Raw genomic sequence first — 15,113 nt, 5'->3', positions numbered from 1 at the left:
CCACAAAAACTCTTCAAGATGAGAATACAATGCAAATTTCAGTCCCTTCAACCACATATTTTACCATTGATCCACTTATATACCTTAATCAAAATTCCCAGCCATTTCATCACGCATTCCTCCAACCAAAATTTATACACTCCAGCAACAACTATTTTTAGTACATAGTTCAGTTTCAAGCTTACATTGTTTAAAACCATAACATCTTTTATCCATGCCAAATCTATGTGACAATTGTGCGTAAGAAAACCATTCACAAGTATATTCATCTATTGTCAAATCTTCTCTTGATTTTATTTTACAATCCCTTTGAGACAATTCTAGTACCTCACAATAAGTTAAGCATTTATATTTACTTATCATTTGTTTCTCTATAGAATGTTTGTTGTGCTGAAAGCCATAAAGATATTTTTAGGCCCTACCTAGATTTATGTTTATTCCACACTCATAATGGTTTTGAAATTTACATTAACCTTAGTTAATACTGTAGATATCCCAGCCAAATCTCAAATCATGTCCTTCCAACTGCAATAGCATTCTGTTTCTTAACAAAACCCACATCTTCATCCAAACCAAGCAAGCAGCAAAATACAATTTCAAATCCAGTAGAGCAGTCTTCCTCCCTCCCCTGCATTCTGCAGTATCCTATATTTAATTTGTGGCTTTTCCTCCTCACCATGAAAAACTAATTATATTTTTTGGCTACTGCTTAAATGGTACATCAGTTGCCAAAACAAGCACCATCCAAACAAAAACAATATTCCAGGCAAAACACTGAACTCGATGACAGAAATTCTATTGCCCCATCCTAACATATTCCTCCCAGCTTCACTTTATGTCTTCACATAGTTGTTTCAAAGCAACACATATACCTGATCCAGGATAATGTTGCAGGATCCATTCTGGGTCGGTCAACAGGACCAGATGTTCAGTCTTCTGAGCTTTTGGACTTGTGCAGGAGCCCATCCTCAGGGAACTTCTATCTACTGGATTCCAGAACCAATTCTGGTAGACAGTAATTTCATGAGGATGGACTCCATCACAAGTCTGAAAGCTTGGAAGATTAAATCTCTGGTCCTGATGACCGACTCAGATTGGATCCTGCAACATACTATACATGTATGTCATACGGTAGTTATACCCAAGTATTCTACCCTCTTCCCAGACTTAAATCCTGTCTTATTCATCAATCAGTTTGATCTTGTAACCTCATTTTTTTGTTAACATCTTTGTCTAATATTTATCAATCTTGAAACCCGCTAATGCCCATTTTTTAAAAAATTATTCATTAAATGTTCAGTTCTTTAAATCCAGTAGAGCAGTCTTCCTCCCTCCCCTGCATTCTGCAGTATCCTATATTTAATTTGTGGCTTTTCCTCCTCACCATGAAAAACTAATTATATTTTTTGGCTACTGCTTAAATGGTACATCAGTTGCCAAAACAAGCACCATCCAAACAAAAACAATATTCCAGGCAAAACACTGAACTCGATGACAGAAATTCTATTGCCCCATCCTAACATATTCCTCCCAGCTTCACTTTATGTCTTCACATAGTTGTTTCAAAGCAACACATATACCTGATCCAGGATAATGTTGCAGGATCCATTCTGGGTCGGTCAACAGGACCAGATGTTCAGTCTTCTGAGCTTTTGGACTTGTGCAGGAGCCCATCCTCAGGGAACTTCTATCTACTGGATTCCAGAACCAATTCTGGTAGACAGTAATTTCATGAGGATGGACTCCATCACAAGTCTGAAAGCTTGGAAGATTAAATCTCTGGTCCTGATGACCGACTCAGATTGGATCCTGCAACATACTATACATGTATGTCATACGGTAGTTATACCCAAGTATTCTACCCTCTTCCCAGACTTAAATCCTGTCTTATTCATCAATCAGTTTGATCTTGTAACCTCATTTTTTTGTTAACATCTTTGTCTAATATTTATCAATCTTGAAACCCGCTAATGCCCATTTTTTAAAAAATTATTCATTAAATGTTCAGTTCTTTAAAGGATCTGCCTTTAAAGGATCTGCCTTTGATTAGTTTCCATCCATTGCTTCTTGTCCTGCCTTCAGGTGCTCTGGAGAATAGCTTGACTCCCTCTTCTTTGTGGCAACCTCTGAGATATTGGAACACTGCTATCATGTCACCCCTGGTCCTTCTCTTCATGAAATAAAATGATTGTGATGATGAGCTAGTCAACCTTGCTTGGTCTTTCTCATTCTCAGGAGTGGCCCATTGTTTTGAAGAGGCTATTTGAGAATTAAATAATTGCAGGAAAATTATAGGTCCCCTTTGCTGTTTGATACCTATCCTAGTTTTAACAACAGAATTATATAACTGATAGGGATCTTGGTGTTCAACTCATTTCTTCCCATGTTCACTAGAGAAATTACTCTACAGGACCCAGCGGAGCATTCATGAAAAAAGGCCTTTTCTTCATCCCCTTCAGGAAAATAAAATCCACCATTTCAAAAAGCTGCCCATTTAAATTTTATTATTTTTTTTAAAAAAATCAGTCCAGAGTTAATAGAAATTTTCCTTCAAGAAAATTCCATTAATTCCACTAATTATCATTTCTATCAGATGAAAGACTGGATTGGATTGCACTACTTTATTTATTTATTTGCTGCATAACCATACTACCATATTTCCCAAGAATCCATTGAATACAGGAGTTGATCAATTGTTACTGCATGTAATACTTTGGTACATATCATGATGTAGTGCTCAGTAAGGAATGCTTAATCTAAAAACAAACAAGCTGGATTATTGTTGTTGTTGTTAGTTGCGAAGTCGTGTCCGACCCATCGCGACCCTATGGACAACGTTCCTCCAGGCCTTCCTGTCCTCTACCATCTTCTGGAGTCCATTTAAGCTCACGCCTACTGCTTCAGGAACTCCATCCAGCCACCTCATTCTCTGTCGTCCCCTTCTTCTATTGCCCTCAATCTTTCCCAGCATTAGGCTCTTCTCCAGTGAGTCCTTCCTTCTCATTAGGTGGCCAAAGTATTTGAGTTTTAGCTTCAGGATCTGGCCTTCTAAAGAGCAGTCAGGGTTGATCTCCTCTAGGACTGACCGGTTTGATCGCCTTGCAGTCCAAGGGACTCGCAGGAGTCTTCTCCAGCACCAGAGTTCAAAGGCCTCAATTCTTTGGCGCTCAGCCTTTTTTATGGTCCAGCTTTCACTGCCATACATTGCAACTGGGAAGACCATAGCCTTGACTATACGCACTTTTGTTGACAGGGTGATGTCTCTGCTTTTTAGTGTGCTGTCTAGATTTGCCATGGCTTTCCTCCCCAGGAGCAAGCGTCTTTTAATTTCTTGGCTACAGTCCCCATCTGCAGTGATCTTGGAGCCCAGGAAAATAAAATCTGTCACTACCTCCATTTCTTCCCCATCTATTTGCCAGGAATTGAGAGGGCCGGATGCCATGATCTTGGTTTTCTTAATGTTTAGTTTCAACCCAACTTTTGCACTCTCCTTCTTCACCCGCAACAAGAGACTCTTCAGTTCCTCTTCACTTTCTGCCATTAGAGTGGTGTCATCTGCATATCTTAGGTTGTTGATATTTCTTCCGGCAATCTTAATTCCAACTTTTGATTCATCTAGCCCTGCCTTTCTCATGATGTGCTCTGCATATAAGTTAAATAGGCAAGGCGACAGTATACAGCCTTGCCGGACTCCTTTCCCAATTTGGAACCAATCAGTGGTTCCGTGTCCAGTTCTCAATGTTGCTTCTTGGCCCGCATATAGGTTTCTCAAGAGACAAATAAGATGATCTGGTACACCCATCTCTTTAAGGACTTGCCACAGTTTGTTATGATCCACACAATCAAAGGCTTTAGCATAGTCAATGAAGCAAAAGTAGATGTTTTTCTGGAACTCTCTAGCTTTCTCCATGATCCAGCGTATGTTGGCAATTTGATCTCTAGTTCCTCTGCCTCTTCAAAATCCTGCCTGTACTTCTGGTAGTTCTCGATCCACATACTGCTGAAGTCTAGCTTGTAGGATTTTAAGCATAACTTTACTAGCATGAGAAATAAGTGCAATGGTGCGATAGTTTGAACATTCTTTGGCACTGCCTTTCTTTGGAATTGGAATGTAAACTGATCTTTTCCAATCCTGTGGCCACTGTTGAGTTTTCCAAATTTGCTGGCAAATTGAGTGTAGCACTTTTACTGCATCGTCTTTTAAAATTTTGAATAGCTCAGCTGGAATACTGTCACCTCCACTAGCTTTGTTGTTGCTCAGCTTTTCTAAGGCCCACTTCACTTCACATTCTAGGATGTCTGGCTCGAGGTCAGTGACCACCTCATTGTGATTATCAGGGACATTAAGCTCATTCTTGTATAGTTCTTCTGTGTAATTTTGCCATCTCTTCTTAATCTCTTCTGCCTCTGTTAGGTCCCTGTCATTTTGGTCCTTTATCATGCCCATTTTTGCATTGAACGTTCCCTTCATCTCTCCAATTTTCTTGAAAAGATCTCTGGTCCTCCCTATTCTATTGTTTTCTTCTATTTCTTTGCACTGTTCATTTAAGAAGGCATTCTTATCTCTTCTAGCTATTCTCTGGAATTCTGCATTCAATTGGGCGTATCTTTCTTTTTCTCCCCTGCCTTTCGCTTCCCTCCTTTCCTCAGCTATTTGCAAAGCTTCCTCAGACAGCCATTTTGCTTTCTTGCATTTCTTTTTCTTTGGGATGGTTTTGGTTGCTACCTCTTGTACAATGTTGCGAACCTCTGTCCATAGTTCTTCAGGCACCCTGTCTATCAGATCTAATTCCTTAAATCTATTTGTCACCTCTACTGTATATTCAACAGGGATATGATTTAATTCATACCTGAGTGGCCTAGTGCTTTTCCCTACTTTCTTCAGTTTAAGCCTAAACTTTGCAACGAGAAGTTCATGGTCTGAGCCACAGTCAGCTCCTGGTCTTGTTTTTACTGACTGTATAGAGCTTCTCCATCTTTGGCTGCAGAGCATATAGTCAATCTGATTTCTGTGTTGACCGTCTGGCGATGTCCATGTGTAGAGCCGTCTCTTGGGTTGTTGGAAAAGAGTGTTTGCTATGACCATCGTATTCTCTTGACAAAATTCTATCAGCCTGTGCCCTGCTTCATTTTGTACTCCAAGGCCAAACTTGCCTGTTATTCTGGTTATCTTTTGGCTTCCTACTTTAGCATTCCAATCCCCCATGATGATAAGGACATCATTTTTTGGTGTTAGTTCTATAAGGTGCTGTAGGGCTTCATAGAACCGGTCAATTTCATCCTCTTCAGCACCGGTGGTTGGGGCATAGACTTGGACTACTGTGATATTGAATGGTTTGCCTTGGATTCGAACTGAGATCATTCTGTCATTTTGAGGATTGTTTCCCAGTATTGCTTTTCCTACTCTTTTATTGACTATGAAGGCTACTCCATTTCTTCTGAGGGATTCTTGCCCGCAGTAGTATACCTGATGGTCATCTGAATTAAATTCACCCATTCCTGTCCATTTTAGTTCGCTGATACCTAAAATGTCGATGTTCAGTCTTGTCATCTCTTGTTTGACCACGTCCAGCTTTCCTTGATTCATGGAACTTACATTCCAGGTTCCTATGGAGAAAAAATCTTTACAGCATCGGACTTTCCTTTCACCACCAGACATATCCACAGCTGAGCGTCCTTTCGGCTTTGGCCCAGTCGCTTCATTCTTTCTGGCGCTACTAGTACTAGCCCTCTGCTCTTCCCCAGTAGCATATTGGACGCCTTCCGACCTGAGGGGCTCATCTTCCAGCGTCATATCGTTTTGCCTTTTGGTACTGTCCATAGGGTTTTCATGGCAAAGATACTGGAGTGGGTTGCCATTTCCTTCTCCAGTGGATCACGTTTTGTCAGAACTCTCTGCTATGACCTGTCCGTCTTGGGTGGCCCTGCACGGCATAGCTCATAGCTTCATTGAATTATGCAAGCCCCTTCGCCACGACAAGGCAGTAATCCATGAAGGGGGCTGGATTATTAGACCTATGTAAAATATGCTACTGATTTTATTTTGCTTCTGTTCAATCATGTCTGATTCTCAGACACTACCTGGACAAGTCCCACATTTTTCTTGGCAAGTTTTTCTAGAAGAGGTTTGCCATTGCCTCCTTACTAGGGCTGAGAGAAAATGACTGGACCAAGACTTTATGGCTTTATGCCAAATGGCTTTATGCCTAAATTAGAACCAGAACTCATGAATGCCTGGTTTCTAACCTGGTGCCTTAACCGTTACACCAAACTGATTCTGATCTGCTGCTCGATTAGTGGCAAGTTAAAGGGAACTTGAAAGGGGTTTATAATTGGAACTCAGAATTGAGGGAATAAAGATGGAAGGGAAGTAAATGGATGCAGAGGTAAAGGCTGGTCAACCACATATCTTTTCGCTTCTAATTTGTTGTTCTGAAATCCAATTTAGGCTAAGATGTGCATTGCTACAGGTCCTGGGAAAGACATGTTTCAGAGCACACAAATAATTGGGAGGCATATCTACTCAAATGCAAAGGTGAGTCTAAAATCTTAACATTCTAGGAAAATATAGATGCTAGATGCATCCAGCATTTATATTTTCTAGGAAAGCATTCTAGGAAAATATAATATTCCTAGAAAAAATCTATATTTTCCTAGAAAGCATTCTAGGAAAATATAGATGCTAGAATCTTAACATTCAAGGAAAATACAGATGCTAGAGACTGTCACTTTTCTTATAACATGCCAACTTTCCTTTTAAATGAAATATTTTTCCGTTAAAAAACTTTACTTATACAAATACACAAAGATGATAGATAGATAGATAGATAGATAGATAGATAGATAGATAGATAGATAGACAGACAGACAGACAGACAGACAGACAGACAGACAGACAGACAGAGTGCTTTTTTGTAAGAAAAAAGGTGCCGGAACTCACATCTTGTTAATCTTTTATTTAAAAAATCATATATTCAGTTCTTAGCTGACCAGTGGTTGAGAAGCAATTAGTATTTTTTTTTTCATTTTTAAATTTGGGGTTACACTTTTACACTAAAAATTAAAAAAAGATTTTCAATTCACCAATGATTTTTTAAAATAAAGAAATTATTTACTTTTCGCATGTAATCAGTCACTGTACACACACCCACACACATCAGTTGTATAACAAAACATAATGGTTGCCACCCACAGTAAGCACTCAGCGCGCAACCACACGACCAATCACAAGCCGAGCAGTGCCACAAGCCGAGCAGCGCCATCACAACCAGCGCAGACGAAGTATGCATGCATTGGATTCGACACACAAGCAGCCCGCAGGCACCATTTTAATGATTTTGCTGCCAACCTGCTATGCTCGACAGGGTGATTCAAGTCCACATGGAACAAACATAAAATTTTCAAAAGTTACTTTTAAAACTTGGAAAATCTGTCCAAATAAGGCGCCGGAACTCTGTTCTGGTGCATTCTATGACAAAAAAAGCACTGGATAGATAAATAAGATAGATAAGATCATGTTCAATGTAACCATTCATTGCTGCATGGCACCTGATAGACACTAAGAAAACTTATCTTTAGGCATCTGTATTAACTTTGCCTCCCTTTCCTATGAGGCCTTGGACCTAAATTTTGTTCAAATTTATTGTAAGATTCAGGCAGGATACAAACTATTCTTTCATTATTACAACTACAACTCCCATCACCTCCAATTAAAATGCCCATTAGGGATAGGAAGAAGTTGACATATATCATAGCTTTTTTTCTAACCTTATCGTATTTGATTAGATTTGTCACTTCCTAACTAATAAGATATGTTGGGTGTATGAGCTATATTGGGGAAAAACAAAATATTTCTCCTGTGATGAAGTGTTTTACCCTTCTGTCAGGGTAAGATTTTCACAGCGGCTATTTCTACCTCAGGATTTCATGTTTCTCCAGCCTACTAGACTTGTTGAAGAAATGTTGCCTGTTGTTGAACTGCAAATCATAGTAGCTTCCACTCACATGTCTAATGGTGAGGGTCCCTGGGAGTTGCGGTTCAGAAGTCCAGAACTTCCCTACCACATATTCACACATACAGATCCACACTTGAACAATATATATGTGCTCACATACAGTAATAAAATCATCATATTCAAGTGATGATTGATTCCCATTTGTATTTCAGGAAATATATATGAAGGCCTCAAAAGAGATTGATGGTCCCATCAGTTCGGTTCATCGATGGGTGGACATGAGTAACATCACTGTTCAGCTCAACTCTACACACACGGTAGTGTACCTCCATGGTGATGTTCTAGGCCAGGGGTCTTCAAACTTGGCCCTTTTATGACTTGTGGACTTCAACTCCCAGAATTCTCAGCCAGGCATGCTGGCTGAGAAATTCTGGGAGTTGAAGTCCACAAGTTATAAAAGGGCCAAGTTTGAAAAACCCTGTTCTAGGTACATGGTAACAATACAAAACTATTTACAATGCAGACCTTAACATTTTACATTGTTTTTCCAAAGGGTAAAACATGTAAACCAGCCTTGGGATACAGCTTTGCTGCAGGTACCATGGATGGACCAGGGATGTTCAATTTTACTCAAGGCAAGTAGAAAGAAATATTGACAGATTTTATTTATTACTATTACTCTTTCTGTTACACAGCATTCCACAATCTACTAGTCTGCATATGTTTTGGGACTGCAGCTTTTCAAATTCTCAGGCACCACATTCTGTAGAGCATTTTAGTCTGGAAGGCAAATTTGGAGAGCCAGCTTGGGGAAGTGGCTAAAGTGCTGGGCTAGAAATGAGGAGACTGTGAGTTGTAGGCCTCCCAAAACCAAAGTTGACTTTGGACCAGTTACACTCTTTAAGCTCAGTGCATCTCACAAGATTGTTATTGTGGGAAAAATAAGAGCATTAGGCATGTACAGTGTCTTGAGTTGACAAAAATAAAGGTAAATCTAATAAAAAAATTTTAAAGGTGTACATTCTGCCTTGACCTTGCAATACAGAGCAACAGATTCTGACAAATTTGGGAACTTGTTAATCTTTTTGTTATTCAGATTTCTATATATGGTGTGAGGGAAAGACCTTGGGGCACAGGGTGAAGAGATGCTGTTTAGGGAAGAGTCAGATAAGAGAGGGCATAGCAAGCAGTTGGATAGTATGGGCAAAGATGAAGCTCAGAAGGGGTTCCCACTAGCTTATCAGTAGCATTTTTCAATTTACTTTTAGGTAGAATAAGACCTGCTGCTTTCCTACCCTGGTTTCACCAGGTAATAAAACATTGTTCAATAAGGTAGTTTTGAAGCTTTCTATCACCATTGTGCAAAGGACACAAGGTAGAAACAAAACAACATGAAATGAAATACACATGGCTTAAAGATGTAAATTAATACATAATATTAAAAATAGACCATTCTTATAAAATGGCACAGTAGTCCATGGTTTGGCATATCAGCAAAGTTACTGAAAACAAATCATGTTCCAGTTATCTGAATGCTATTATTGCTTATGTTGTATTTCTGCACTGAAGTTTATTTAATTAGTTACTTGAGTATTTCATTAATTAATCAGCAGGCCAAGCCCCATTCATCTAGGGAAGATCAATGGGATAGCAAAGATAGCAAAACTATACAAATTATAATAAAGCATATATATATATATATATATACATACATACTGCTAATCTGGGTATCCATAAAGATTCTTGGAATTTGTAAGAGGAATTTCCAATCTTCATTCATAAGGAGGTCATTAAGAAATCTTTTCCCAAATTTCTTGCCAGCTGGGCTAGGTTGCCATTTATGAGATAAACTGTCTTACCCATTATTTGTTGATTGGAAGTCTACTCCCTCTTTTATTCATTTCCTGAGCTCCCACAATCTTTCTCAAATCTTCAACTTCTAAAAAGAAAAAAAAAGATTGCTGTAAATATTAGACATCCTTAACTTTACAATCAGTATTCACCATCAATCAAAACAAATGATTTATACTTGTAAACATTTTTAGATGAGTTTCTCATTTGTTTGCTAAAAGGCAAAGATACTGAAACTAGAAATCAGTTAAATGCCTCTTGACAATTATAGATTGTATGAGGGCAATTCGGAAATAAATCTCTGATTATCAATGACAGACACTTGCAGATACAGAACTTTTATTATACACATTACTAAACTACAACATTATATTATTTTTAGGCATAATTGCCATTCAAATTGAGGCGTTTGTCATAACATCTTACAAGTTTTGAAATTCCTTAGTAATAGTCACTCGGCACCACATTTGGGCTATGGGGTGTGTGTGATCAAAAACATTCCAACAGAACTGTTTCAAAAGTTCTTGGGTGTGCCTAGCGGTGTGCGAGTGAGCATTATCATGAACCAACACCACACTGGAAATCAGCATTCCCCGACATTTGTTATGGATGGCTCGTCTGAGTTTTCGTAATGTTTCACAGTAGACATCTGAATTGATGGTCGTACCAGGCTCCATGAACTTCACTAGCAGTACTCCTTTGGCATCTTCACATTTGGCAGGATTTTCTATGGCACCACTTCTTGTGGTTTGGCATTGGTTCATGATAATGCTTGCCCACACACCATTAGACAGACCCAAGAACTTTTGTAGCAGTTCCATTGGGATGTTTTTGAACATTCCCCCTATAGCCCAGATTTGGCGCCAAGCAACTACTACTAAGGAATTTCAAACCTTGTAAGATATTATAACAAGTGTGTCAATTTGAATGGAAGTGTGTCAATTTGAATGGTGATTATGTCAAAAAGTAATGTAATGTTTTAGTGTTATAATGTGTATAATAAGAGTTCTGTATTTGCAAGTGTCTGTCATTGAAACCAAACAGAGGTTTATTTCCTAATTGCCCTCGTATAAATTATACTGTCTTTCCCCCCCAAAAAACCAAAATAAAAGTATGTAAAACATATGCTTTTATGTTAGTCTTGATTCATGGCAACTACAAGGACAAGTTCCTGTGGGGGTTTTTTGCCAACCTTTTCAGAAGTGGTTTCCCATCATCTTTTTCCTAGGGATGAGAGAAAGGGACTGGTCCAAATTCAACTTATGGCACAGTCCCAGCCTCCCAGCTTCCTGTTTTTCACTACTTCACCAAATTGATTCTTCTTTAAAAAAGGGCAGTTAGATGTTCTTAAATATTATATATTAATTCAATAATGTATTTTAAAATGGTAGAAAACTTTCTACTATTGCATTTTTTTTTTTGAACAGGCACCACTGAAGGCCACCCGTTCTGGGATGGTATCCGTGATGCTTTCCTTGTTCAACCATCCAATGAATCGATAGCATGCCACAAACCTAAGCCTATTCTACTTCCCACAGGAGAGGTATGAACCATTAGATCTTAGTCATTGGTTAAACTAATTATTGCACCACAGATTATATTCATTGCCCAGCAGCAGCAAGAAGTGCAGCCCTTGCTCAGATGTAATGTTCTGGGAAAGATCATAAAAGTTTGACAATATTTCCTACTGTTTAATAGGTTTCACTTTGATGATACACTTCATGTCACAAAGGCAATAACATTTGCCTTTTTTGAGGGGAGGATTGTGGGCATCAGGGGACTTGGAATAGGAATGGAGTCAGAGTACCTAAGGCATGTCCCATGGTTCCTTAAACAGGAATAGCTGTAAGCTAGATGGATGGGATGGCAGGGAGCATGATCTGAAGGCTGGATAGTAGGAAAAGACTGATGTAGTGATAGGCAGAGAGAAATATTACGGGTTGCATGTAGCAAACCATTGCAGGATATTGGAAATCTGATGCCAATCCCCTTTTTGTCCTTCAGGCTCATCTTCAAGTCTTGGTGGAAACTTGTTGAACATCTTATCCTTAGGTTATTTTTAAATTTGTTTATTTGATTTTAAAGCAAGAATGTTGGGGGAAGGGATGGGGAGAAAAGGAATGGAACACAAATCCATGGTAGATAAAACAGATATATGGGAAAAAGTACAGTACTGTATCAAAAAGTATTTGGAGTTGCCAAAGTTGCTGAAGTTTAATCACAATTTTTGAGAGCCTGATGTGAGACAACTCACACAAATTTAGCAACTCATTTAGAAATACTGTCTCTACTGGTCTATGTGTTAGGAAGAAGAAAAATCATCAGTTGGTTCCAGATGGGTTATCAGCAATACATTGATGATGATATCTAGCTATATACCTCCACTCCAGACTATAGCAATAGCAACAGCACTTAGACTTATATACCATTCCATAGTGCTTTACAGCAGTGGGTCCCCGACCTTTTTGGCACCAGCTACCGGTTTCATGGAAGACATTTTTTCAACGGATCAGGGTTTCACACGCTACCTACTGTAGATCCTGCCTATGTGCAGATGAAGCTTCTCTCACTTGTGTGGCTCGATTCCTAGCAGGCCATGGTCCAGTATCGGTCCATGGTCCGGGGGGTTTACTGCACTCTCTGAGTGGTTTAAAAATGTTAACATATTGCCCCCAACAACCTGAGCCCTCATTTTACTGACTTTGGAAGGGTGGAAAACTAAGTCGACCTTGAGCGCTGAGCTTTGTCAGGATTGAACTCCAGGCTGCGGGCAGGGCTTCCTATGCCAGAGAAGTTGTGAAAATACTTTTGGTTCATACATTTTCAGATAGTTCTATATTTAACCTTGGATGGAGGTATTGCCATAAATTGATACACAATTATTTGAACCTCTTTCTGGACTTGCTGCTGTTTTTTTGAGTAGCAAGTGGCAGTTATGGCCAGGAGAGTCTCTGCTAGTTTTGTTGATTCACTAGTGCAACCTTTTCTAGACCATTACAATCTATACCTCATCCTTTATTCTCTTGGTTAAAATATGACATTTCCAGGTGACTTCTGCAATTTGGCTGAAGGTTATCCTTGGAGAAATTCAGAAGCTGTAGCTGATGTTGAATGCAACTGCCTGCTTAGTAACCAATGAAAGCCAATATAATAGAGTGATTCATATGTTGCAATAGATGCACTTACCGGGTGGTATGTGTGTATGGCTGTTGGGTTGGTTGGTGTAATGCTGCTTAATTAGTGTTTATTTCTTCTGACATTTTACAGGTATTTATTATTTTACGGATGTGAGTTATCCAGAACGTATAAACTAGATGATTATACAAATATGTGTAAGCAAGCAAGCAAACAAACAAAAAAGGAAAGAGGCAATGCCATCTCCTTTGAAGCATTTGGTTCCTTACAGTTTTCTGTTTTCATCTTCCTGTGCGGAGGATTCACTTCTGAGGAGGATGCAGAAGAGAGCAAAGCCAAGCATAAAAATATTATGCTTCACAACATGCGAGTTTTGCATTCTACTTAGTAACCAGTGCAAAATGTTAGAAATGAAATGTTATATTAAAGCCAAAAACAGGGTTGTTCAGAATTCATTCATTCATTCATTCATTCAGTTTGTTTGTTTATTTAACAAATTTATATAGCCACCCATAGGTGACTCTGGGTAGCTTACAACATTTTTAAAAAATAAAGAATCCAACACATAATAAAACAGTTAAAAACCCTACCCCCACCTTCAATGGCAGCAACAATGCTATCAGATTAGCCACTTGATTGGCTCCAGAATAAGCAGAGTATTGGCAAAATACTCATCTCTTCCTGTTGCTATTGTCTAATTTTTTTGGCACAAGGCTGTCATCATTATCATCATTTGGGAAATGGAAGGCACAACAACAACAACAAAGTAGAAACTTCATGACATCAGTGAAATAGTGGAGATATTTTAGTTTATTGTTTGAAGTTTCAGGAATTGGGGATTCTAGGTTTACTGCATTTTAGGTGCGCTAAATCTAACAAAGGATTTGTGTATCATACCATATTTCCAAAGGTTTCAGATGGAAAACAGTAAGGAATCAATTCTAGGGGTTGGTCTGAGAGTTCCATGTGCTCACGTTGCCCACCCACTTCTAATGTTTCACAAGGCCCTTGAGTGATAAAGGAGAGTAAATGTGGTTTTATTGTTGATGACATTATATAATATAAAGGCTGATCTAAGATTTCCTCTTTCTTCTTGAATTGCTTAAGCTTACCAAGCCTTACCCGTGGCAGTCCCATATAATTGATATCCAGATGTTTACCATTGGATCTGCAGCCATCTTGGCTCTTCCAGGAGAGTTTACGTATGAATTTATATTCTGTCTTTATAAGATAATTCCTAAGCATACTTGGTATTTTATGGTTACCTTAGAAAAAGAAAGCAGTTTTATTTAGGAAAGGCTTGTTCTGGAGTGGGAAATATAGAAAAACAGACAAGACCAGTCAGAATTGGTGTGACAGATGGAAATTCAGTAAACTGAAACCCACATATACTCTACCTATGTACTATAAAATTAACAAACAATAAAGTCAGTTATTGACATTACAATATTCTTGAGCTAATTTAAGGTGATTAAGATGCAATCCATCATTTTTTGGGGGGGATTGTCCCATTAAATTAACTGAATCTTGAGTAGCATGTTTAAGCCCTAATTTTTTTTAAAAATGTGACAAGTTAATAATGACTCAACTATTTGGTTAGTTTCCATAGATTTCCATTGCATCAGAGCAGATAGGAAACAGTTTTGGTATTCTCTTGCTCAGAAATATCAATGATTATAAGTTTTTCATAAAGAGAATAATTTAATGATCTTCTTTGACAATCAACAACCCTTTAGAAGGTTATAGAAACTGATCCTCCTTTTGTGTGTGTGTGTATATATATGTGTCTTCCAGGACAATGGCTGGCCGAAGAGTCCGTGAAGCTGTGAAAAAAGTAAGTTGGCAGTTTTAGAATAAGAAAGGAATTAGGGAATGGTGGTAGAACAATTTACTTGCAATTTTTAAAGGACTCATTCAACTTGATAAAAGAGCCTTTGTCTTTGGAAGAAGTTCAGAAATTTTTAGCAGTGGACTATGACATTCCTGCACATACAGGTAATCCTTGACCATTCATTTAGTAACCATTAAAAGTTACAATGGCACTGAAAAAAATGACTTACAACTGGTTTGCATGCTTGCAACTGTCACAGCATCCCCATGTTACGCGATCAAATTTTGGTTGCTTGCCAACTGGCATGTATTTATGACGGTTGCAGTGTCCTGGGGTCACAT

At 38.6% G+C, this 15,113-nt stretch overlaps 1 protein-coding gene across 1 annotated transcript in view; it reads left to right on the top strand.

Annotated features, from left to right (window-relative positions):
- The window catches only part of ASAH2 (N-acylsphingosine amidohydrolase 2), a 49,748-nt gene that overhangs the window by 21,288 nt on the left and 13,347 nt on the right, over window positions 1-15,113 (top strand). The window contains exons 9-14 of the mRNA XM_081330103.1: window positions 6,449-6,535; window positions 8,168-8,272; window positions 8,509-8,590; window positions 11,234-11,349; window positions 14,049-14,143; window positions 14,736-14,775. Of these exons, the coding sequence (XP_081186229.1) occupies window positions 6,449-6,535; window positions 8,168-8,272; window positions 8,509-8,590; window positions 11,234-11,349; window positions 14,049-14,143; window positions 14,736-14,775 (525 nt within the window). The remainder of the gene's footprint in view (window positions 1-6,448; window positions 6,536-8,167; window positions 8,273-8,508; window positions 8,591-11,233; window positions 11,350-14,048; window positions 14,144-14,735; window positions 14,776-15,113) is intronic.

Source organism: Vipera berus, assembly GCF_964194415.1.
Source record: "Vipera berus genome assembly, chromosome: 5".
NCBI lineage: Eukaryota > Metazoa > Chordata > Lepidosauria > Squamata > Viperidae > Vipera > Vipera berus.
Note: the sequence above shows the minus strand (reverse complement) of the source record. Positions and strands in the feature narration are given on the sequence as shown.